At 45.3% G+C, this 23,709-nt stretch overlaps 1 protein-coding gene and 1 pseudogene across 3 annotated transcripts in view; both read right to left on the bottom strand.

The window, feature by feature from the left end:
- Positions 1–928: 928 nt before the first annotated feature.
- MAP2K2 (mitogen-activated protein kinase kinase 2) overlaps positions 929–23,709 on the bottom strand; it is an 84,429-nt gene continuing 61,648 nt past the window's right edge. For all 3 annotated transcript variants that reach the window (XM_088446482.1, XM_088446481.1, XM_088446480.1), the window contains exons 10-11: positions 1,742–1,787; positions 929–1,640 (exon numbers count right to left, since the gene is read on the bottom strand). In XM_088446482.1, coding sequence (XP_088302608.1) covers positions 1,530–1,640; positions 1,742–1,787 — 157 coding nt within the window. In that variant the 3' untranslated portion in view covers positions 929–1,529. The remainder of the gene's footprint in view (positions 1,641–1,741; positions 1,788–23,709) is intronic.
- LOC148506633 (U2 spliceosomal RNA) lies at positions 7,870–8,076 on the bottom strand (annotated as a pseudogene).

Below are 23,709 nucleotides of genomic sequence, written 5' to 3' on the forward strand. Positions count from 1 at the left end.
AAATGGTGTCACATTATCTAAAATACAACGTTTCGGAGCACTGACATCGTCCGGAACGGTGTTCCAGAACCGCACAAGTTTTATTTTTCCTGCATGCTGCATAGTAAGGTGCACTGGGGGAACTAATAGCATTTGGCCACAGCCTGCATGTCCCTCACTGTAACGTGACTGACTTGGATGGTGGCCATATTGGCTGACAGCTCAGGGTCCTGACAGTAGGCGGAGCCGGTCAGGATCCTGAGCAGCCTGTCAAGTACCGCAAGATGGCCACCACCCGCGTCAACATTACTGCAGACAGGGACAACCATTAGCTGCACTGCAGACGGAGGCCAAACGGCAGGGGCGGATTGGGCCACCAGGAGTCGCTGGGATGGCTCAAGCTCCCCTCAAGGGCTTACACAGCCGCCCCAGGCCAATTCAGAAATGCTTGCGGTGTGCCACGTGACGGGAACACATTCTGGAACCTGCGGCCAGTGCAGTTCTCTCGAAACCCAGTAGGTGTTGCTGTGCTGGGAGCGGAAGTGGTGTCGGCATGGAGGTCGTTTCAGGTAGAGTGTGCAGCTGCGGAGGCGCGAATCTCCGATTAGTATCCATATCCAGTGAACCGCGGGTATCAGATAGGTGAGAGGCTCCGACACATGGGCACTTGGTGTTATACACAGCAACAGCTTGGCCACTCCTCCATGCGAGTGCTGCTGCACAGCATTGTGTGGTGGGTGCATTCCCCCATTTTCACAGTGTATATTTATACTATACTATTAAAAAGGTAGAATTACTGTTTTAATCAACTTACAAAATTAACCCCATAGAGTAATAAGTTTAATTCAAAGCATGTATTCAATTATACTGCAATATTAAGATCCAAGGTTTGGCGCACGAATATCTGCTTTTAGGGTACATATTCCAATCAATAAGCAAAGACATCAAATCGTATTATTATTAAATTTATTTGTCATATAGACAACCAGTGAAATAAAGTGATATGTACCTGCATTAAAGAGGGGGATATCCCATTGGTGCATTTTGGCATTGCGACAATTTTAAAGGAGTTTGTTTTAATCTCCAGACATTTAACAAACTTTTGCAGCAACACAATACATTCTTCTTTTCCTGGGGATCCGGACTACTCTCTTGAAGTAACCATTTTGTTGATGGGGAGAAACACAAAAGGCAGCATATTTGCTCAGATGCCAACTTCTAGTCCTAAGGTCTTAATGCTGATCCAGCAACAGACTACTTAGTGTTGATTCACAGTGCCCAATGCTGATGCACATCTGCTGGAAAGCATGGTGTGTACAGGAGGCCGTGACTGGAAGATCGATGTGGAAAGATAAATATATACACAAGCATAAAGAGCTGGTTTGATAAAAGCAGAGCAATGTGTCAAAAAAGATGTTCCATGCTCCACATTCCCCATTCATAAATACTTTAGATCTTACAATTCCCCTAGAGAATGAGCAAATAAAGAACCAAAGGGGGAAGTGGTCAGACAGATGGATGAATGAGTGGCAAATGTCAAAAAAGAAACATTAGATGTTGGTGCGAGTTGGGGTACTTGGCTGACGAAGACCCAAAGTTTTGCACAACCAACCAGCAAAGTCAACTTCCTGGATTTCAGCACGTTTTATAAACGTGTGCGTCTGAAAATAAAGAGAAAGATTCAATGTCTGTAATAAAGCGAAGACCACTTAAACAGCTCTTTGTTGTTACACTGCTCACCAACAAATTAAACTTAACTCACCATCAGCATTTTCAGGTCCGCTCGTTCAGCTGGATTCTTTATCAGACTAAGAAAGAAAATAAATATTTGATAACTGGAGGGGCGACGGTTATGGCATCTAAATTCTTCATTAAGATAAGGTGTTTGTAACCTCAGGAGTATGGAGATGCATACTTATTTAGGTTAATAAAGGATATCCTAAAATAAAGTACAAACTACAAATGTGAGAATCACCACTAATTTAATGCCTTTGAAAATAGTTGATGGCAGACATAGGGCTCGATTCAGATTTGGGAATAGAGTAAGATAGAGCAGGTAACTGTGGAAAGACGACAGGGGGAAGGGGGGGGGGGGAAGCCTGGAGGTTATATAATGTGACTCCTCATTGTGCCTTGTGAATCTTTCCATGCTGTACTATAAAAACATAGCACAATTTGTGTAGTAATACACCAATGTAGTATTTTTAAGGAAATTAAATGTAATAATTTTATGTTTTTCTTTCCAAAATTCATGGCAGTCATGATGTACTAGATGTTACCAAGCAATATTTGAAAGACTGAGGGTGGTTTAAATATAAATAAATATTTTTATTGAACAACAGTTTGAAAGATTTTCCTTCAAAATAGAGCATAAATATAAAACATTACTTCCAGAAGATATTGTCTGGTTAAGGTATGAAGAGATGACTCCCAAGTTGTTTTTCATAGATTGGCTGCCCAGGAAATCAGCACAACCCCTGTAGAATATATGCTTAGGACACTGGCACCTCACACTAGTTCTCCTTGTAAGTCTGTACAATGACATCCTTGATCCATCTTGCTGGAGCATTTTTGGATGGAGCATGCCCTAGACGAGGTCCTATATGAAGGACAAAAAGTTGATCCGTCTACCTGACTGCCTTTGTTTGGAAAAGAAGAAACTGAAATTGCCTCAAAAATATTCAGGGTATTTTATCACTCTTTATTGTTAATTAGTTGTGAGCAGAGAGACGGAAGTACAGAAACTACTTTATTTAGGAAAGTAGGAAACGTTTGCATCACACTAAGACAATTCAAATATTCAAGAAAGGCCAGTTAATCCACAAAACATGTTATTCTTCTATTCTATGAGCAGGTGTGATCGCTACCAAGGACCGTTTCAGGGAGAGATCTTGCAAAGGTTCAAATGGGACAAGACATTGGAGAATCCCAATCAAATTAAGATCTGAGACGGTACGCCTGTCAAACCGTAATGCAAGGATTCCAAGACGAGCTCAGGAAGGACAGAAACCAGCCATGAAAAATACAAAGGGGGCAACTCAATTGTTTTATCACGCCCGATCTCTCGTCTAAAATGACGGGGGATCAAGAGGGCGATATTCAATTGTTTTTGGGCGTCCAAACCTTTTTGCGCAACTCACCCAAATAGACCAGGTTTAGTTGTGTAAAATGGCTAAACCCATCTAAAGTCCTGGTTAGCGCACACAAAAAGCAGTTTAGGTGCCCAAAGCCAGGACTTTTCAAACATTTCTGCTCGCCCCCTCAGGAGGTGGGTGAAAACAATTGAATTGCCCCCAAAAACTTTTAAATGAGGTCTAATTCTCTGACCTGTAAACACAATGAAAAATAAAATTTGTCAGATGCCAGTTTGGTGTCCACAAAAACAAAAAATACAAAGTCCCTTAACTAAGCAATTTTGAAGAAACTCAATCACATCCTCATGTATGGCAACAGCTCAATTTACATGTCCTCATAGACAGGTTATCTTGTTTTGGATGAAGTACTGGTCAGATCTTCTACACCAGGGACCCAGATAAAATAGGCAAAGGTTGTTCCCGAAGTAATTCTCAAGCTGCTGCAAACCATAGATGACAATGCCAAAACAGAGAGCTGAGATGACCTCTCATACAGACCTTATTTTCTAAATGTTTGTGTGCATGCATTTTTTTTGCTCTGGAGTTATCTGCTCTGCACCACTTCTGTAATAAGATGAGACCCCTAACTTGTGAAGCTGGAGACTTTGGTGAGAACAAACTATTCTAGTTCTGAGAAGGACACAGTATGCAGTCGGGCAATCCCAGCAAGGGTCTAATGATAGGCATTGAAATTCTGACGCCTGGCACACCATTCGAAGGTAAGCCGGGCGTGGACAGCCGCGCGGGCGGGGAGGATTAGGTTAGGGGCTCCCCCCGGGAGGGTTAGGCTAGAGGACGGGGGGGGTTAGGGTTTGCACCTCCGGGGGGAGGTTAGGGTTAGGCACCTCTAAGGGCGGGTTAGGGTTAGAAAGGTTAGTGATACTTACATTAATTTACGATTGGGATTTTCACCCTTTGCCGGGCTGCCGCTGTCGGGATTTAAATTATACTAATTCCGAAGGACATACGGGGCTGAATTCAATTAGCCGCTATAATGCAAAAACTTAACATATGTTCCGTTTTTGCACTCTTCAGGACTTTTTGTGCCATCATTTTGCATAGTTTGCCTATGCGTACTCCCATTTTTTCACACAGTCCAATTCCAAAAGCCGCGATGCAGCATTCTCCCGAAAACAGTGGTGTAACCGACAAAAAGTACAGCAGAATATGAGAAAATCAGTCTGTATCCCCCCCCCCAAAAAAAAAAAGGCAAACTGAAATAGGGAAAACAATAGAGAAGTCTATTAGTGGCCCTAATAAAACTATTTGAGGTTCTTCAATAGTGTCAAATGGCTGTTGTATGCATTTTGCTATAACAGTAGAAGAATTATAGAAAACTTTCTTTTTTTGGGGTGGGGGGGGGGAGGCAATATAAATGCTGCACTTAAATTAAGGGCACACTAACATGGGTGCAAGTATATTTTTGTATCATTTTAAAAGCACTTTTAAATAGTCCCCTATGGATTCCGAAGAAAGGGATTTAGACCATAGATCTCCTTTTCTTCTTCATTACATAGGGGACATGGGCATTACACCTTGGGATGTCCCAAAGCTATCCCCATAAAGAAAGGGACACGCCGGAGCTGCACTGACAATCCTTCAGCCAAAATTCACGACAGCGGTAGCGAAGGTGTCAAATGAATAGAATCTTGGGAATGTTTTGCAGAGTAATACGGCCCTATCAAGTTGCACAGCTGAGGCACCTTGGTGAGCTGCCCAAAAAGTACCCACCGATCTGGTGGAATGAGTCTTCACCACAGCCTGCACAGGAAGGCCAGCACCATGGAAAGTCAAAACAGAGTCAATTGGCCAAAGTTCGTCCTGAATGATGCCAGCGCGGTCCGTGTCAAAAAATTAACCTATCCTATGGAGTACCGGGGTCCTAACTAGCAAGGATCAGTGGGTACCCACAACGTCCAAAGAGGCCTCTTCTGAAAAACAATCAGGTGCTCATAAAAAAAAAAAACAGGAACCCCGATTTCCAGAGTGATGAGAAATCTAGAGACTACCCTAGGAAAGTCGCTCCACCGACTTCGAAGAATGGCCCTTTCCAAGAGAAAAACAGAAATGAGGAAAGGATAGCACACCGGGGGTCACCGCAATAGCTGACAGGAAGACAGATGTTCGTGTAAACTAAAAAATGTCAATCAAAGGCAAAGCCTCAACGGACAAAGCCCCAAAGATTGGTCCCAAGCTGTACAAATGGGAGCTGTGCAAAGAGTACTTATGAATAAAGGTACATACTTCAGGCAACAGAGCAAACTGACTCTGGAAGACGACTGGAAGAGCATCTCCACCCCTGCAAAGGTGAGGCCCAAATCCAAACACCCCTAGAGCAACCAGAGAGAAAAAAAATCTGGGTTTAAATTTACTGTCAGAACACCAAGCGAAGTAAGCCTGCCAAAGCGGTGAAAAAGTCCTGCAGAGGAAGGCATACAGGCATTCAGCATAGCACTACTGAATGCACTGGAAAAGTTTTAAGTTCGCAGGACGGATGTCTCAGGAACCACCCCATTGCCCCATTGAAATGAGACCGCTCAGAACCGAAGAGAGGCGCGGGCCTGTATCAGAAAAACCAACCTCCAAGGATAACACAGCGTAGCGTCCACAGAGGCCCGAGGAGTTCTGCGTACCATTATGCTGTGGCAATCATGGGCTAGCAGAAAAAAAACGTGCCACACTCCAACGACAACTTGTGGGAGGACAGCGACAACGGGTCAAGGAGTACACCCGTAAGGCTTTCTGGATTATGGTGTAATTGCAGAATCTCAGTCACCTACGGAACTGCTGGAAAGAAGAAGTCCGATAAGCCCCAATGAAAAACTAGGAGCGGAAAGACATCTGGGTGAAATGCCCCTACGCTGGCGTGAACACCATAGCAGCTGAGGAAGTTCGCTTATCGATTCCAAACCCCAGGTAAGCAAACTGCTGACAGAGCCGAAAGACGACGATCTGGCCAGCTGAGAAAGCAACTCGCCCCTCGAAGGAGTTACAACTGAGATTGCAGCTCTGATGGTTAAGGATGGTGACGGCTGTCTCGTTATTGCACTGCACCTGAACAGGATTATGCTGAAAAAGTGGCCCTGAAGACCTCAAGAGGCTTCAGAACCTCTAACGGCAACCGACTCTTCAGAGCCATCCACCAACCCTGAAAGGACTGCTGACAGGTTACCACCCCCACAGATGCAGACTTGTGTTGGTGGTGATGAGGAAGCCAAAAAGGATGACCCATGTCCAAGTGGGAACCCTGGAGCCACAAGAGGGAGAGCGAACCTCTCAAGAGAAAACAATTCCTCATGTCTTCAGACAGAGGAGATCAGCTCCACCAGGACAGAACTCCCATTTGAAGAGGCCGGGAGTGAAACTGAGCATATTCCACCCTGTTGAAGGTGAAGACCAGAGAGCACAGGAACCACATGCAAGAGAGTATTGACCCTCAGTGATGACACAAACTTACGAATTCTGTCCTGCAGATCCCAAGCTTTTCCAGCGGTAAGAGGACCCGCTGAAGCCTGTAATCTAGCAAGGCCCCCAAAGGGTGCATCTCCTGATGGAGACATGAGGAATTTCCAACTGATGATCCCTCCATGGGACTGGAGATCCACTTTGAGATGGATATGTTCCCTGAGAACTTCTGGTGACCGGGTGAGGATAAGAGGGTCTATTAAATAAGGCCGAATTCTGATACCCCTGCAGGGCAAATGAGCTGCCCTGACTGCCATGATTATCATGAATACCCGGAGAGGCTGTGGAAAGACAAAATGGCACAGCCAGAAAAGGACATTTTCCTCCCGGACTGTACAGCCCAGGTGACTGAACCAGATAAGAACCTACAAATAGCCTCCTTGGACATCAGGAGGCCTATGAAAGCCCCAACTGCAGTGCCAGAAATATGGAATGCAGAGACTTGAAGCCCTGTGCGAGTGCTCAAGACCCTCCAATTATAAAACTGACTCGCTCCCGGACGTTCTAACAAGGATTCCTCTAGATGGAAATTGGGGATCACAATAATCTGGCCTTCAAAATTGAGGATCGGCCAGAAGGAACCAATCAACTACTGAACCAAAAAGAGCGCCCCCTTTTGAGACTGGGAAACTGAAACCATTACTTTGGAAGCCAGGGAGTGAAAAACTACCTCAGGATCCCCTGCTTGCCTGAATCTCCCGGAAAACCCATGGTACAAAACTGGTTTACAGGCTTAGGGCATAGCCTCAGGAGACAACACTCGCACCCAGGTGTTCAAGGTGGTCGCTAACCAGGACTCTGAGAACAGCAGAAGTCAGTAGACTTGGTGGTAGGGAATCCAATAAACCAGGGCTGTTTAGCTTGGACCGGGAACCCTTGAATGAGTAACCCTGGCCCATAACTTTTCCCTGTAGACCAAAAAATTAGAAGTTCGAAATCTAGGAGCGGTCACTGAAGGGAGGAATTCTGTCCTGGATGTCCCAAAGTCACGTCTCCTGAAAAAGGAAGAGACTTTTGGGCCTACTTAGAGTCTAAGCCAGTGCACCAGGAACTTAGCAGTCGAGGATACTGACATCTTGGAGGTTAGGACACCAGTATCAACTGCTGCCTCTACAAAATAAGAGGCCGTCTTCACTGATAATGTGAGTAACCACCAAACCTCGTTCCTATAGGTATGCGATCTGAGGCCCTCCTAAAGGGCGTCTGCCCAATCTCCAAAGGATTTAGGCACCCAGGCAAAAGCCAGGGTTGGATGTGCGATGGTATCTGCCAAAGCATTAATACCCTAGGGAAAAGGTTCCCACTTCCTATCAGTCGAATCCTTAAGAGATGCCCTATTAAAAATAGGAAGGGAAGTGTTCATGACTAGCCAGGCAATGTGAGCACCCTATTCCGGTCAATGCATGGAGCGGACAGAGCAAGCTCTTTGGGCGTATCAGATATTAAAGTGATAAAAACAGATACTACACTTGATCGTAGCTAAAAGCAGAGAAGTGATCCTAGCGCTGTCAGGTCTGGAAGGCCAATGTTGAGCCATGTCTGCTGGCTAGCCTCAGCCACTCCTGTACGGAGTAAGTGAAGGAGTGCTGCATCTCTCTACGGCAGGTGTGATCCTCCGTGAAGGAAGGAGACCTGCACATTAGCCCACCGGACCACATTATCTGTAAAAGAAGCCTGTAACGGCTTCCTTGACTCGTAGGGTTGAAGAAACCTTCACCCCCACGTAACCTTGAAACACCGGGCACCAAGGCCTGTGATAGGAATTCCTCTGCCATCGCAGTTTTAGAACAAAGGGATCTGTGGAAAAAGTACATTATTACACAGCTCTAGAAAGAAAAAAAAAGGTTCAATCAGCTACGTAAGACAGGAGCACCCACCTCCCTGGGTACTTCAACCTTGGAAGCCATTTAAAAGCAGTCCAAGTGTATTCCCCACACAAAAGTTATAAACACAGTGATGTGTAGATTACGGGGTTGTGCCGTGAATGAGAAAGCGCCACCAATTGAGAAATAAGTGGGGCTATAGAGAAAAAAAAAAAACTAAGGACATACGAATGTTAAGTAATTTCTCTATGATTTGATACATTAACATGAGATTTACTGATGGGGTACTTAGATATAAACATACATACATGGCTGCCAAGCATTTATCCACAGGAGGTGAGCGATAAAGGATAATACCCTGGGACAGGCTGCTTGCAGAGAGAGAGCGTGTCCATGGGTGGGGGAGTAGCCTGTCTCCCCTCTGGTGTGGACCCCAGGGATATGGACCTCACCGCAGTAAGCGGTGTTCTGTTCCCCCATGCCCTGGTGTTCTAGTGTATGGCGCGGGGACATCCAGAGCCTACACTACCAACACCGCCTGTGGTCTCCACACCGGCGCTGTATAGCCACGAGCATATGGCTGCTTGCAAGCAGGGATCCGCTCTTACCTTGTTTAACACCAGGGTTGCTCGCCTGGGCGTCCGGCTGCGGGTCCCTGGTGCGTGCTGGGATTTGGCCGAAGACACTGACCCACTAGCCAGCCATCAGCGCAAGAGGTCAGTGAAGTGGCAGCGCGAGCGCCCTATAGGAAGCCTAACGCTGCTCACTCATTAAAAAATGTAATACAATTATATTAAATAAAAAGCTAGACTGCTTAAAAGCAGTCTCTAACTAAGTACCTACTACTGCATGGCACCATACTAAAACTGAGCTGCCTGTGGCTAGGGGCGTAGTATAGGGGGGGAGGGCTTATATATCGAGGAGCCGAGCCTTAAGGGAGAAAAAAAGTTTAACTAGTTGGTGCTTGGACTCCTGCTCCTGCCTATACCCAAGGTAATGCCTGTGCCCCCTATGGAATGAAGAAAACTTTTTTTTTCCCTAACTGGTCATTAAAGGGGGTGTCCAAGAGGTTCTGCACCAAGTCCCGAAATTTTTACCTTAAAATAGGGGTTTTTAAACAACTTATCACCTACTCTGTTGGTGGAGTAAACTTTGACGCTTTTTCTATGGAGAATTCGCAGATGCGAAAACCGCGGTTAATAGGATGGCCCGATAAGTATAAATTTGCACGAAAAGCCATTTTTCGTCGAAAAGTGGCTTATCGGAGTTAATAGAATTCGAGCCTAATGGTGCATACACACGGGACAATCATCAGTGATAACAATATCGCTGAACGATCTCCCTGCACCTTCCCGGTGTGTTGGATGATCGTTCACGTTCATCCAGCACACCACCAACGACGGGCCAGCGACCCACGATCAATGATTGCAGGCCCCTATCTAAGCTGGTCGATATCGACCAGGTTGGCCTGCATGCATCGCAGTTCGTTGGTGGGTTGGGAGGCACCAAAAAATGCACGATTTGAAGGATAACGATATCGTTCAAATCATGCTTTTTTTTTTTTTTTCAAAATTTCTTTATTGAGTTTTTCAAAAGTGATATACACAGACTTTTCCAAAAGCGTAGTACATCTCTTCTACTAAGTATCTCTTGACAAATATAACATGAAAGAGTAAATTGGTTACAAAAATTTTTTGACATATTGTCTGTAAAGAGACACATATAACTTTATATAAAGTATAGCAATATAGATTGGTATGTGCCTTATAAAAGAGATATTATAGAAATAGACCAATCTGTTATTATCATAGTAATACTAATAGGGGGATTTTTAACGTCAAACATTAGACAATAGACATTAGACAATAAACATAGGGGGAAACACTATAGGGAGGGATAGGGGAAGGAAAATAGTAATAAGTGTACAGAAATTCTAGATTTTTAGATGCGTTCAGTGATCATCAACCAGACATTTAGCTATATGAGATTAGAGGCTCAAAATTAGACTTACAAATTAGTAACATATTAAGATGAAGTAATAAGATGAGATGAGACTGGTTCTTCGGTGTCCCCCAGCAGAGAGCAATCTGAGCAGAAACAAGTGGTCTCGGGATCTTAATAACTCAGAAGGTCATACATAAATACATATTCATACACATATATACACCTTGTTTTTTTTTTTTGGTATATCAACCCAATATTTATGATAACTTCTTAAGGAGGAACCAATCAGTTTTCTCGAAAATTTTAAATATTTGTGTCTTAGCCTCAAGATCCAAAGATTCCACAAATCTCCCCCATTTACGGTAGAATTTAATCACTCCCGTTTCAATATTTGGGAGAGTAGAATATCTATCATAATACATTAATTTTAGCAATAACTCTCTTACTTCTTGAATTGTGGGCTTAGAGTGTGTGGTCCAATGTCTCAAAATGACCTTCTTAGCCACAGTAATAGTTACAAAGAGGAAAGGGGTTAGTGATTGAATGTCGGGATTTGTCTCCCATCCAGCAAAGTTTGCAAATAGTAGGGCTAATGGATCTAAAGTGAGGTTAAGATGTAGTTTATTGTTTAGCTCTATCATTAGTTTATTCCAAAACTTCTTGATCACTCCGCACTCCCACATGCAGTGAATGAAGGTAGCATTCAAATGTTTGCATTTACTGCAGGACCCTGATTCCGAGACCACCATGTGCTTATGTTGAGAGGGGGCAATGTAAGCTCTGTTTAGGGTTTTGAAGTGTACTTCTTGTAATAGGGAAGAACCTAAGGTGCACATAGTGGATTCAAAATTATAGAATAGTTCTCTGTATTTATAGAGGGGACGTCTGCTTGCCAGGATTTCAAAGTTTTTGACCAAATTGCTTTATCTTTCGGTGAAATTCCCTATATAGAAGTCTTGTTCTATAGGAGGATTTTGAGACCCGAGAGACTAGCAACATCAGAAAATCTTGTGAATGATTTATCATCATGGGAGGTGGCCATGAATGTATGTAGTGTCTTAGTTGAAGATATGAATAAAAATAGGAATGGGGAAGTTCATATTTCTCTCTGAGCTCTGAAAAAGTCAGAAGACTACCACCCGGGTCAAATACATCTGCTGTAGAACGGATACCTTTGAAGTGTAGTTTTTAAAAATAGGATTTTCCATACCCGGGAAAAATTGAGGGTTTCCCAAAGTGGGATAAAGTTGGAGTGTTTAGGGTTCCTCTTAAGGGATTTGTTGATGGCCCACCATGCCAGGTATGCGTCACTAAACATTAAGTTATGTAAATGGTCAGGAGGTATTAGTGCTTTCGGAGTATATATGAGAGCTCCCGGGGAATAAGGTGCCATTAGTTCGCAGTCTAATGGATATATAGTATAAATGTTACGTGAGAGAAGCCAATCTAGGATGTAACGAAAATGTACTGCATATGTAAAGCTTAAGAGGTCTGGGAAGTTGACTCCTCCGTTTTCTCTCATGAGTTTTAATTTGGCTTGTGCTATTCTAGGTTTTTGTTGGACCATATGAACTTCATAAATAATCTGGAAATACGGGTAATGTCCGCACGAGTTAAAGTGATGGGCAGCATTTGGATCATGTATGATAGTTTGGGAAAAATAATATTTTTAATTACTGCTAGTCTCCCAAGCATTGACAAGGGTAATAACATCCAGCGGTCTATCATCTTGCCCATCGACTGAAGCAGAGGCGAGAAGTTTAGAGAATATAATTTAGATACCTGGGCAGGAATTTGTACACCTAAATATTTAATATGGGAGTCTAGAATCTTAAATTTATTCATTCAATGAGGGGGATTGTGAGATTGAGGCTATATCACCAGAGAAAACCAGGATCTCAGATTTCTCGATGTTAATTTTATAACCCGAGAATTTCCCAAATTCTTCAATGATAGCCATGACCTTCGGGACAGAGTCCGAAGGGGATGACAAGAATAGCAGCATGTCGTCAGCGAAAAATGCGACACGTAGATCTATATTGCCAACTTTAATGCCTTGATATAATGATTGTCTTAATGCAATTGCCAGGGGTTCAAGCACTATGGCAAATAATAAGGGGGATAATGGGCATCCATGGCGCGTGCCTCTTTGTATTAAAAATGGCGCAGAAATGTATCCGTCGCAGACTACTTGAGTAGAGGGATTAGTGTAAAGGGTTTTTAGAAAATTTATAAAAAAATTTTTTTTAAGCCAGACCTCTCCAAAGCAGAGTATAGGTGTGGCCACAGAACCATGTCAAATGCTTTTTCAGCATCAAGTGACAATATGATTTTATCATTGGGGTTAATATGTTTATTAGTAGCTACAATAGCTGATAAGACACATCTAATATTGACCACCGAGTGCCTACCAGTGATAAAACCAGTTTGGTCCTCCTGAATTATTGAAGGTAGGAGATGTTTCAGCCTTTCCGCCATTATTTTGGTTAATATTTTGTAGTCTAGATTGAGAAGAGATATGGAGCGATAAGAACTGGGGTTACTAAGATCACGACCTGGTTTTGGTAAAATTTTGAGGGTTGCTGAGTTGAAATGGATTGGCATGGTGTTATGTCGGGTAATATGATTTAATACCTTTGTAAGAGTTGGACAAATCTTTTTAGAAAGTATGTGATAATATTCTGCAGATAGGCCATTAGGACCTGGTGCTTTATAATTTTTCATATTTTTTTATTGCTTTGCTCACCTCTTCCTCAGATATCGGGGAGACCAATGTATCATTAAATGAAGCGGAGACCTGTGGCAAAGGTAAAAGTTCCCAAAACTTTTCTGATGTACCTTGGGGGGGTGAGATCTTTCTCTTCTGAGTATAATGCTTCGTAAAATAACCTCAATACCTCCATAACCTGAATTCCTGAGGTAGTAATGGAACCATCGGGTAGGCGTAGAGGGTGGACTACCGAAGGGAGGTAGCTACCACGGAGCAAATTAGTGAGTAACTACCCAGATTTATTTCCAAATTTATGGAATCTATGGTCTTTCTTAAAGGTAAATCGACTTTCCATTTTGATGAAGAGACCATCAAAACAGGACTTGGCTTTTAAATAAATGAGTCTGTTTTCATTGCTAGTGCATGAGAAATAAGTTTGAAATGCTAATGTAAGGGATTGTTGGGCAGCCAGGTAATCTTCCGCTAGCTTTCTTCTATGTGCCGACATGTAAGAAATAATCTCACACTTAATCACCGCTTTGGACGTTTGCCAAAATATCGGGTTAGTTTCTAAGTAGTCAAGGTTATTTTGCATAAAATCTTCCCAAGCTGTTTCTAACTTAGATCTGAATTTTAAGGATTGTACTAGGTATGATGGAAACCGCCACGTTCTATAATTTCCTTTGTCACAATTCACATGAAGCCTCAGTCTCAAGAGAGCGTGGTCGGAGAGTCCAATTGGTTCCATCTCAGCTTCAGTGATATGCGTAAACATTGCAGTGGGAAAAAAGCAAATAATCAATTCTGGAGAGCGTGCCATGTGCCGCAGACAGGCATGAATAGGACTTCTCCAGCGGGTGTAACACTCTCCAGACATCTAAAAGGTTTAAGCTGGCTGCAAAAGCTGGAACTCCCAATTTAGGAGGTTTCCGACTCCGATTAGGTGTCATCTGTCTATCTAAGTGCATTAAAGAGATTAAGTTCATATCTCCAGAAATACATAAGGAATCGGCAGGGTATTGATTTAGAAGAGCAATCAATTGTTGAAAAAAAGGCTTTGAATAAACATTTGGTGCATAAATGTTACAAAAGGTGAATTTCTTCCCCACCAGTAGATTCCGGCCCTCGGAATCTACTTTCGTGGATACCAACTCCACCTGCAGGTGACGTTTGATCATTATCACTACTCCTCTGGCTTTTGATGTGTATGGGGCAGATGCTAAGACTTTCCATTTAAGAATATTCAATTTGGCAATCTCAGAAGGTATTAAGTGTGTCTCTTGTAAAAATGCAATATCTATTTTAAGCTTATTTAGATAAAGGAGGATCTTTTTCCTCTTTGGAGGGGAATAAAACCCTCCCACTTTCCATGAGCCTATCTTGAATTCCGCCATACAACTTGTATTTTTAGGAAAACATGAAGCCAAAACGCATCCATAAAAGTTGGGAGGAAGGAGGACACAAAAAGGGAAGTACAAAACAGGGATGAAGACAAACACAGGGACATAACACTTTAGTAACTACATTTGAATTCTTCAATGTACTCTTAGAGTCGGTGAAAACATATCGTCTCCACAGAGCTTCAGTAACAATTATGCAATCAGCATTGAAACTATCTGGGGAACAAATATATTATACTTAATCCAATAAAATACAGAGAGAATAGCTCCTAACCAATCCGGCAGCATTTAGTAAACATAGATAGAGCAACTATAGTTAAATCCATTGTGATATCGTTTTAGACGGTAAATGCCTAATATATAGTCCATAATATAGATAAAACAACTAAAACGGTAAGAAAAGAAGGACTCGAGTACCCCATTATCACCAACACATGAATAACATATTAACTTATTATTTTTTTTTCCCTCTCAGTGAGACTAGCATTACATATAGCAGATTAGTGTAAGCCTTTCTCAAATAAACCAAAGGGACCATACAACGTGAGAATGGTTCAATATATCATATGACATTAGCCATGAGGGAAAGACGTTGAGGTTTCCTGTGTTAACCTTAAATATACCCGGCAGAGGCAGTGATTTGTGATGTTATTCAGCTACATCTGGGTTGAGTCCCCTGGCTTCATCTTGTTCTCGGAGAAAAGCTTCTGTATCTGCAACGGATGTGAAGTCGACAAAGGAAGAGCCGTCATACAAACGAAGCCGCGCAGGGTAGAGTAAAGCGAATTTTCTGTGTTCTCTAACCAGGCGGGAGCATATAGGAGAAAAATCCTTTTGCACTTTTGAGAGTTCTGCTGAATAGTCTTGGAATATTAATTATTTACTTGATTCCCAGGTCATATCTCTTCGCTTCCTTGAGGCGTTCTAGATAGACTCTTTGTGGAGTTAGTTTAAACATTTGAAGAGAACTACACGAGGGCGCGCGCCATTCTCAGATTTCTGCTGCCCTACTCTGTGAGCTCTTTCTATAACCCTGTCCTGGCATACGTCTTGTATTTGTAGCATGGCGGGAAGGAAGGTACGTATAAAGTCAAAGCCCCGGGCCCTTGACTTCTTCAGGGAGTCCCACAATATGCAGGTTATTGCGGCGCGACCTGTTTTCTAGGTCATCTAGTTTGCACCAAATGTGATGTCTTGCTTTCTCCGTTTCCCCTATTGATTTTTTGAGATTGGCCACATCATGGAACATTTCTCCAAGCCTGTGTTCAGTAGTGAGAACTCTTTGTGATAGTTGGGACAGTTGGGCTTTGATGTCTGCTGTTTGAGCTTGTAACAGGGGGCCCATGGCTTCCCTGACAGCATGGACCAATGATCCATAAGTAACAGGCATCTCCTCTGCGTAGGCTGGAGAGGGAGAGGAGTCTAGTGAGTCTTCTGACTTATTACAGTTGTCTTGGGGTAAGCCTCTTGAGGATTGGGGAGATTTGGGGTCCGGTGCTGCATGTCCCACGGCTTGCGACGCCATATTGGGATCTAGGGTGCGGCGGTCTGCTCGCTGGCGCTGCTGTTTCCCAGGCGCTGGCGGCATATGGTCTCACTTGCTGTGTTGCCTGAAGGGGTTCAGGAGTCGTGAGAGCGGCGGGCGGCTGTCAAGAGGCTGAACGTCAGCCGTGATATCGCTTTGCTGCCGGGTATGTAACGGAGCTCCTCCGTCTAGCAGCCGCTCATGTCAGCGCCGGAACCGGAGTCCCAAATCGTGCATTTTTATGGTACCGTGTGCATCACCATTAGGCTTGCATCCTGCTACCAGCCTAACTGAAATCAATATAGAAGTGTATTAATATCTCTAATAAAAGTATTTTGGGTTCTTAAATTGAGTTAAATGGCTGTTATATGCATCTGTGCATAAGTGTGGAAAAATTATATAAAGCAATTTCTTTTGGAAAAAATAATTGCTGTAGTTAAATTGGGGGTACATTAAAATGGGTGCTAGTATATATTTATATTAAGTGCAGTTTTAAAATTTATTAAAAATACACCTGCTGCAGCCACCTACAATCCTACAGCCACCCAAAAAATATGAGATATGGTAAGAACTTACCTTTATCATCTCTATTTCTACGAAGTCCATAGGGTTCCACAGGATACCTTGGGGTATAGGCGATGGCGGCAGACATACAGGCACCACAGAGTTAAAAACTTCTCCATCCTCCCAGGACTGGGGTCCCTCTCCTATACCCCGCCCCCGAGCCTCAGGCACTCAGTTTCGTCACAAGCCATAGGCCGAAGGAGGATAAGGAGAGAGAGAGAGAGAAGAAAGTCTGGAACACACAAGAATCACATTCTCACCAGAGGGAGACTGAAAAACCGGTGACCAGAACCACAGCCCATCTGCAGTACAGGTGCGACAGGGCGGGAGTCCTGTGGAACCCTATGGACTTCGTAGAAATAGAGATAACAAAGGTAAGTTCTTACCATATCTCATTTTCTACATCAGGGTCCATAGGGTATCCACAGGATACCTTGGGGATGTCCCAAAGCAGTATCCTTCAAGGGTGGGGACGCTCCTGTGCTGAGAGGAGAATCCGTCGCCCGAATGAAGCATCCTGAGAGGCGTAGGTATCAAAAGCATAATACCGTACGAAAGTATGGACAGATGACCACGTGGCCGCCTTGCAAAGCTGAACAGCTGAGGCGCCACATCGAGCTGCCCACGAAGGACCCACAGACCTAGTGGAATGAGCCTTAACAGAAGATGGAACAGGAAGGCCCTCGTGAGCAAAAGCTTCAGGGATAGCCAGTCAAATCCATCCTGCCAATGTTTGTTTAGTGGCAGGCCAACCTTTTATGGAAGCCATAAAGGACAAAGAGTCTTACTTCCTATAGACAGAAGTGCGGTCCACATAGATTTTCAAAGTCCGCACCACATCCAAGGTGGCCTCACCAACCGAAAGGTCTAGTGAAGTAAACTATTGTACAATAATTTCCTTGTTGATATGGAAACTAGATACCACCTTTGGAAGAAACCCAGGACGAGTACGCAGCACAGCCCTGTGTCTATGAAAAATTAGAAATGGAGGTCTGCATGAGAGAGCTCCCAATTCTGAAACCCTTCTGGCCGAAGCAATAGGCAGAAGGAATACAGTCTGAATGGGTAGCCATTTCAAATCCACTGAGTCCAGTGGTTCAAATGGCGGTCCTTGAAGAGTCTTCAAGACCACAGCCAGAACCCATGGTGCCACAGGTGGAACAAAGGGAGGCTGCATAAAGCTGCGGACATCAGGAAGCATAACAATCCTACGATGAAACCACACTAAAAGTGCAGACACCTGTACCTTCAGGGAAGCTAGGCGAAGACCCTGGTCTAAACCCACCTGGAAGGCCAGAACCCTGGACAATCTGAACACCTGAGGAGCTTAACCTCTAGTGCGACACCACTGGAAGAAAGCCCGCCACACTATTTATTTTATTTATTACCAGTTATTTATATAGCGCACACATATTCCGCAGCGCTTTTACAGAGAATATTTGGCCATTCACATCAGTCCCTGCCCCAGTGGAGCTTACAATCTATATTCCCTATCACATGCGCACACACTAGGGGTAATTTGTGTTGGGAGCCGATGAACCTACCAGTATATTTTTGGAGTGTGGGAGGAAACCGGAGCACCCGGAGGAAACCCACGCAAGCACAGGGAGAATATACAAACTCCACACAGGTAGGGCCGGGGTGGGAATCGAACCCATGACCTCAGTGCTGTGAGGCAGTAACGCTAACCATTACACCGTCTGTACTGCCTATGGTAGATGTTGGCAGATGAAGGCTTCCAAGCTCTCAGCATGGTGTTGACCACAGAGCTGGAGAAACTTCTGGACCTCAAGAGGGCAGTCTCAATAGCCCCGCCGTCAGCAGTTCCTGACGTTGAGGCAACAACAGCGGAGTGTCCACTGAGAGACCCTGAAGATCCGTGTACCAGTGCCGCCTGGGCCACGCTGGATCAATCAGCAGTCGCATGCCGCCTTCTTGCATGAATTGGCGTATCACTCGAGGAAAAAGGGAGAACGGAGGTTAGAGGTATGCATACTGGAAGGTCCACTTGACCGCCAGAGCAGCCACTAGACAAGCCTTTGCGTCTCTTGTTCTTGACCCGAACATCGGCAGTTTGTTGTCGTGTCGTGAGGCCATGGAGATCTATCTCTGGAAGGCCTCACTTGTTCATCAGTAGCTGACACACTTGCTGGTGAAGAGACCAATCTCCTGGATGCACGTCTTGACTGCTGAGAAAGTCTGCTTCAGAGTGGAGAACTCCTGGTATGAACACTGCTGATATTGCGGTGAGATGCTTTTCCGCCCATACTAGAATGCGGGACACCTCTGTCAGAGCCGCCTGACTGCGAGTCCCTCCTTGGCGGTTTATGTATGCCACCGTGGTGGCGTTGTCCGACTGTACCTGCAAAGGTTTTCCCTGCAAGACCTGTTTTGCTTGCTGGAGAGCCTTGAATACTGCCCGCAGTTCCAATATGTTATTTGGAAGAGCAGCTTCTACCGATGTCCACCTTCCCTGAAAGAAGTGTGGACCCATCACCGCTCCCCAGCCCCAGAGACTGGCATTCGTCGTCAGAAGGGCCCAGTCTGCGATCCAAAAGGCGTGCCCCTTTTTCAGGTGAACCGTCTGTAGCCACCAGGCCAGAGATAATCGCACCTCCGGGGAAAGCACCATAGTCTGTGTCTTTATCCTTTGGGGTGACCCATTCCATCTGGAGAGGATCAGCTTCTGCAGAGGTCTCGAGTAAAACTGGGCAACCTCCACCTTGTCGAACATGGATACCATGGGTCCCAGTAACCTCATTGCCGAGTGAATAGACACTCGGCGACTCTGCAGGCAAAGACAAACGTTTGCCTGTAACGCAGAGATCTTTTCTCCCATCACCAAGATCCTCTGATGTTGGGAATCCAACAGAGCTCCTAGACGGGGCATCCTCTGAGATGGTACCAGGGAGGACTTCTTCCAATTTATCAGCCAGCCGCGAGACTGCAATACAGAGACTGTTAGTTGCAGATGGTGCTGAAGTTTCTCTGAGGACTCCGCCAGTAACAGGAGATCGTCCAGATAAGGTAACAGGCGGACTCCCTGCAACCGCAGGTGAGCTGCCATAACGGCCATAACTTTGGTGAACACCCAAGGTGCTGTAGCCTAACCGAAGGGTAGAGCCTGAAACTGGAAGTGGTCCTCGACCACTGCAAATCTGAGGAAGCACTGGTGTGCTGGGACAATAGGGATATGCAGGTAAGCATCCTGAATATCCAGCGACACCATGAAATCCCAAGTTTCCACTGCTAAAATAATGGAACTCAGGGTCTCCATCCTGAACCGAGGAACCCTCAGAAATTTGTTGAGGGATTTGAGGTTGAGTATTGGCCGGTAGGACCCATTGGGTTTCTGCACCAGAAAAAGATTGGAGTAATACCCCAATCCCTTCTGAGACAAAGGAACTGGCACTATAGCTCCATTCTGGAGGATCGAGTGCATTACCTTCTTGAGTTCCTGGGCCTTGTCCTGATTGGACGGAAGGCCCGTGGTGAAAAACCGGCAGGGAGGCCTCCTGCGGAAGGAGAGGGCGTACGCCTGTGACCACTTCTCAGACCCATGTGTCTGAAGTGGTCAGACACCAGCTTTTTGGGCGAATTTCAGAAGTCTGCCTCCCACTTTGAGGTCCCCCAAAGAGAGGCCCGTCCCGTCAGGCCGAAGGTTTGTCATCGGACTTGGGAGTGGGACGTCTGGTACTCCAGGCCTGCGTCCTGGACTTTGCAGGTTTCTTGGCGGCAGTCCTCCTAGGAAAGGACTGTACCCTGGGTCTGTTCTGCGTTCTATAGGCCCTTTTTGGAATCAGCATCCGCCTTCCAAGAACGCAGCCACAGGATACGACGAGATCTTGGACGCCATGAGGCCCATATCTAAAGCTGCCTCATTAATGTAGGTAGCTGAGTCCCTTAAATTACCCACCAACTCCACCTGTTCAGGTGACGAGTCTGGGTCCAGGGATGCCTCCAAGGTATCAGCCCAGAGCTCCATAGCTCTTGCCACCCAGCACACGGCCAAAGCCGACCTGGACACGCCTCCTGCAAGGGAATATTTCTACCCTGCGATCTGTTGGATCCTTTAAAGGAGGACATAGAGGACATAGGCAACGTAGCACTCTTTACTAGACGTGTAAATCCACTTGTGGCGGGTTATTACATTTTGCAAAATAATCTGCAAAAGGATATGCCACCGCAAACTGTCTAGGGGGCTGGTAACGCTTACCTGGTGTTTTCCACGCCTCCTCTAAATGATCCACTAGCTGATCAGATAGGGGAAATACTGTATCATCACTTTTAATATCCTTGAAAAAGGCATATTTTGATTTAGCTACAGGAGGAGCGCCATGCTCAATAACCAAGGCCATGCGCACCACACGTATGAGCCATCATCTGTCGTCACAGCATCCTGATCTTGATGAGATTGCAGCAGTCGCTTCTGCGCCCGCACAGACGACTAGCCCTGTAACACCTCTGACGGCTGTTGTACTGAGGTAGACAGTGAATTAGCCCATGCAGGTTCATGGATGACCTGAGGGGGCGACAACGGGAAACTCTGAGGTACAATTAACTGTTTAGGAAACCCCTGCATAGGGGACGACACCATAGACTGCCGTGAGACCCCCATCTGGGGACACGCAGGGGTTGTCGTTAACTGGGCCACCAGGATAGTAAGTGCCGCAGCAAAACAAGCCCATGGTAGCTCCTGCACAGGTGTAGTGACAGAAATCGGCCGTGCCACCGCAAGCACGCCTTACATAATCCATCAGAGTTACCATCACCCTCTGCCAATGGTACCTTGCATACAGTACACTGAGGCGGAATGGGGAAATCATGCTCACTGTCAGACATACTGAGTGTGTGACCCGGAGCTGTATGTGACCACCGCACTTCACAACAAGTTGTATAGTGAGGTATAAATCCCCCTTGCAACACCGCATCGCAAGGGCTTGTTAGCAGAGAAGAAAAACAGGGATAGGGAAAATAGCTGACAGTATGTGAAAGTTAAAGTAACAGACAGCAGCGCTAGCCCAAAGTCACATACAATGCAGAATATTGAAAACCCTGCAGTATCTGCGCTTCATCAACTAACCAGACCTCAGCCTGGTAGGAAACAGCGCTGCATACACTGACCTTGCACCGGAGTAGAGGTATGCAAGACCACCATGCCCGCGTTAACAGCTTCCAGCAGTGTATGCCACATGTATTAAAATGGCCACCGAAGAGCAGAGGGAGGGCTGGTCCGGGGGCAGAGCGCATGCAGATGCCTAACCACCTTGTGGAGAGGCCGTGTGCAGCGGGGGAGGCGCAGGCTGCTTAGCAGGGAAAGCGCGCTCCCCTGGCATGCATTTAACCCCTGGGACGCTGGACATTTACTGTTTCTGTCCAGTCCTCAGTCCCAGAGGGTAGCGGAAAGCGCAGGGATCAGTAGCCTGGTTCCACACTGCAGCCAGTCCCCAGGGAGCCCCCTGCCTGGGGACTAAGGACTGTGCTATTCGGCTGGGACCCACCGCGGGACCTTGCCGCTTACCTGAACCCCCGTAAATCCGGCCATAGTCCGGGCAACCGGGGCCACTGCTACCTGTGACCCCAGTCACCCACCAGCATCCCCGGTCACCCACCAGCATCCCCGGATCAGTACCGTCGTTCTGGTACCAGCGGGGTGTAGGAGCGACGACATGGACGTCAGTACATACTGTCCATGTTGTCTGCTCGTTAGATGTGCAGCCACAGCTGCATTGAAGAACTTCAGGGGCCTGCAGACCCCCACTCTGTACGGTGCATCCGACTTCAGCCAGGCACCGACGAGGCTGAGGCTCGGGGGCGGGGTATAGGAGAGGGACCCCAGTGCATCCTGGGAGGATGGAGAAGTTTTTAACTCTGTGGCGCCTGGATGTCTGTCGCCATCGCCTATACCCCAAGGTATCCTGTGGATACCCTATGGACCCTGATGTAGAAATACCTGACCCAGTACTTTAAACCCATTTTCCAACATTTTTTAAATTTTCACCCCAAAAATTACATGTCATTATTAGGGGGAAGTAAGCTAATTGAAAAATGTTTGGTGCCTAATTAGTCATTAGGTGGGGAGGGGGCAAAGGATTTTTTGTCAAAAGGTGACCAGCATGTTGCCTTAGATCTACAATTAGTTTTTTATACTTGATCACCACTTTCTTATATCCCTGGCTCCCATTCAGGCTACTTCTCCAAAGAATTTCACAAAATTGCTAGTGGTTCTTGTGACCACCTTTAGGAAACAGGGAAACTTGGTATGGATTTATATGGATTAAACTTTGGCAACTTACTTTGGCTTTTCTGTCACAAGACAGAACCAGCTCAGGTGATTACTTTCCTATAGTAATCCAGTTGGATCAACAATACAGCAAAAAGTAAAATGTATGCCTTCTCAACAGCTGCAGTTCTTGGGAGTACAGATACAGTCTTTGGGCCGTATTCAATTCGGTGCAAAGAGTCGCGTTTTGCGAAAAGCATTCGCCGATGCAAACTTTTCGACCATACCTGCGTATCACGCTATCCAATTGCCGTAGAGTTTGCATGTGTGAGAACTCCATAGGCAGAAACCAGCAAAAAGTTTTCATCATCTCAGAGCAGGTGATAAAATGTGCAAAATCTCTATTTTCTCTGTATGCTGTTCTGTAATGTCTCCAACCATGCTATGGATGACTGGACCTGGACCTGGAACATTACAAAGACCTTCCCCTTTGTTGATGATGTCCAGTGTTCTCCACAGAAATTTTTTCCAGCCAGGGTGAATCAAGAAAGTAGTTGTGTGGGGGTCTTCGCAATAATAAAATGTTTAAACCCCGACCTTATAATGATTTAAACTTGAAATAACATTTAACATTTTATATATTAATTCTCCTCTTCTTCTTAAGAGGCCCGTTTGCAGCTTTTTCATAATCAAAATCTGTAGGACCTGGTCCCTCTAGTGACCTCAGCATCAGGCTATTTAGTGCTGACACCAAAGAATTTATTTTAATACAGCTCCCAGATACAGTGTCCCCACAGATTTTTTTTTCAGCTCCTACACAGAGAGAGTGGACGCAGGACTACTTTCTTTAATGTGTTCAGACGACTGTTCCCGGCTGAACATCGCGCCCTTACTTTTATCCAGGGGCAGGGATCTCAGCCCTCCAGCCTGAAACCACCCTGT

Source organism: Taudactylus pleione, unplaced genomic scaffold, assembly GCF_031769625.1.
Source record: "Taudactylus pleione unplaced genomic scaffold, aTauple2 ptg000399l, whole genome shotgun sequence".
NCBI lineage: Eukaryota > Metazoa > Chordata > Amphibia > Anura > Myobatrachidae > Taudactylus > Taudactylus pleione.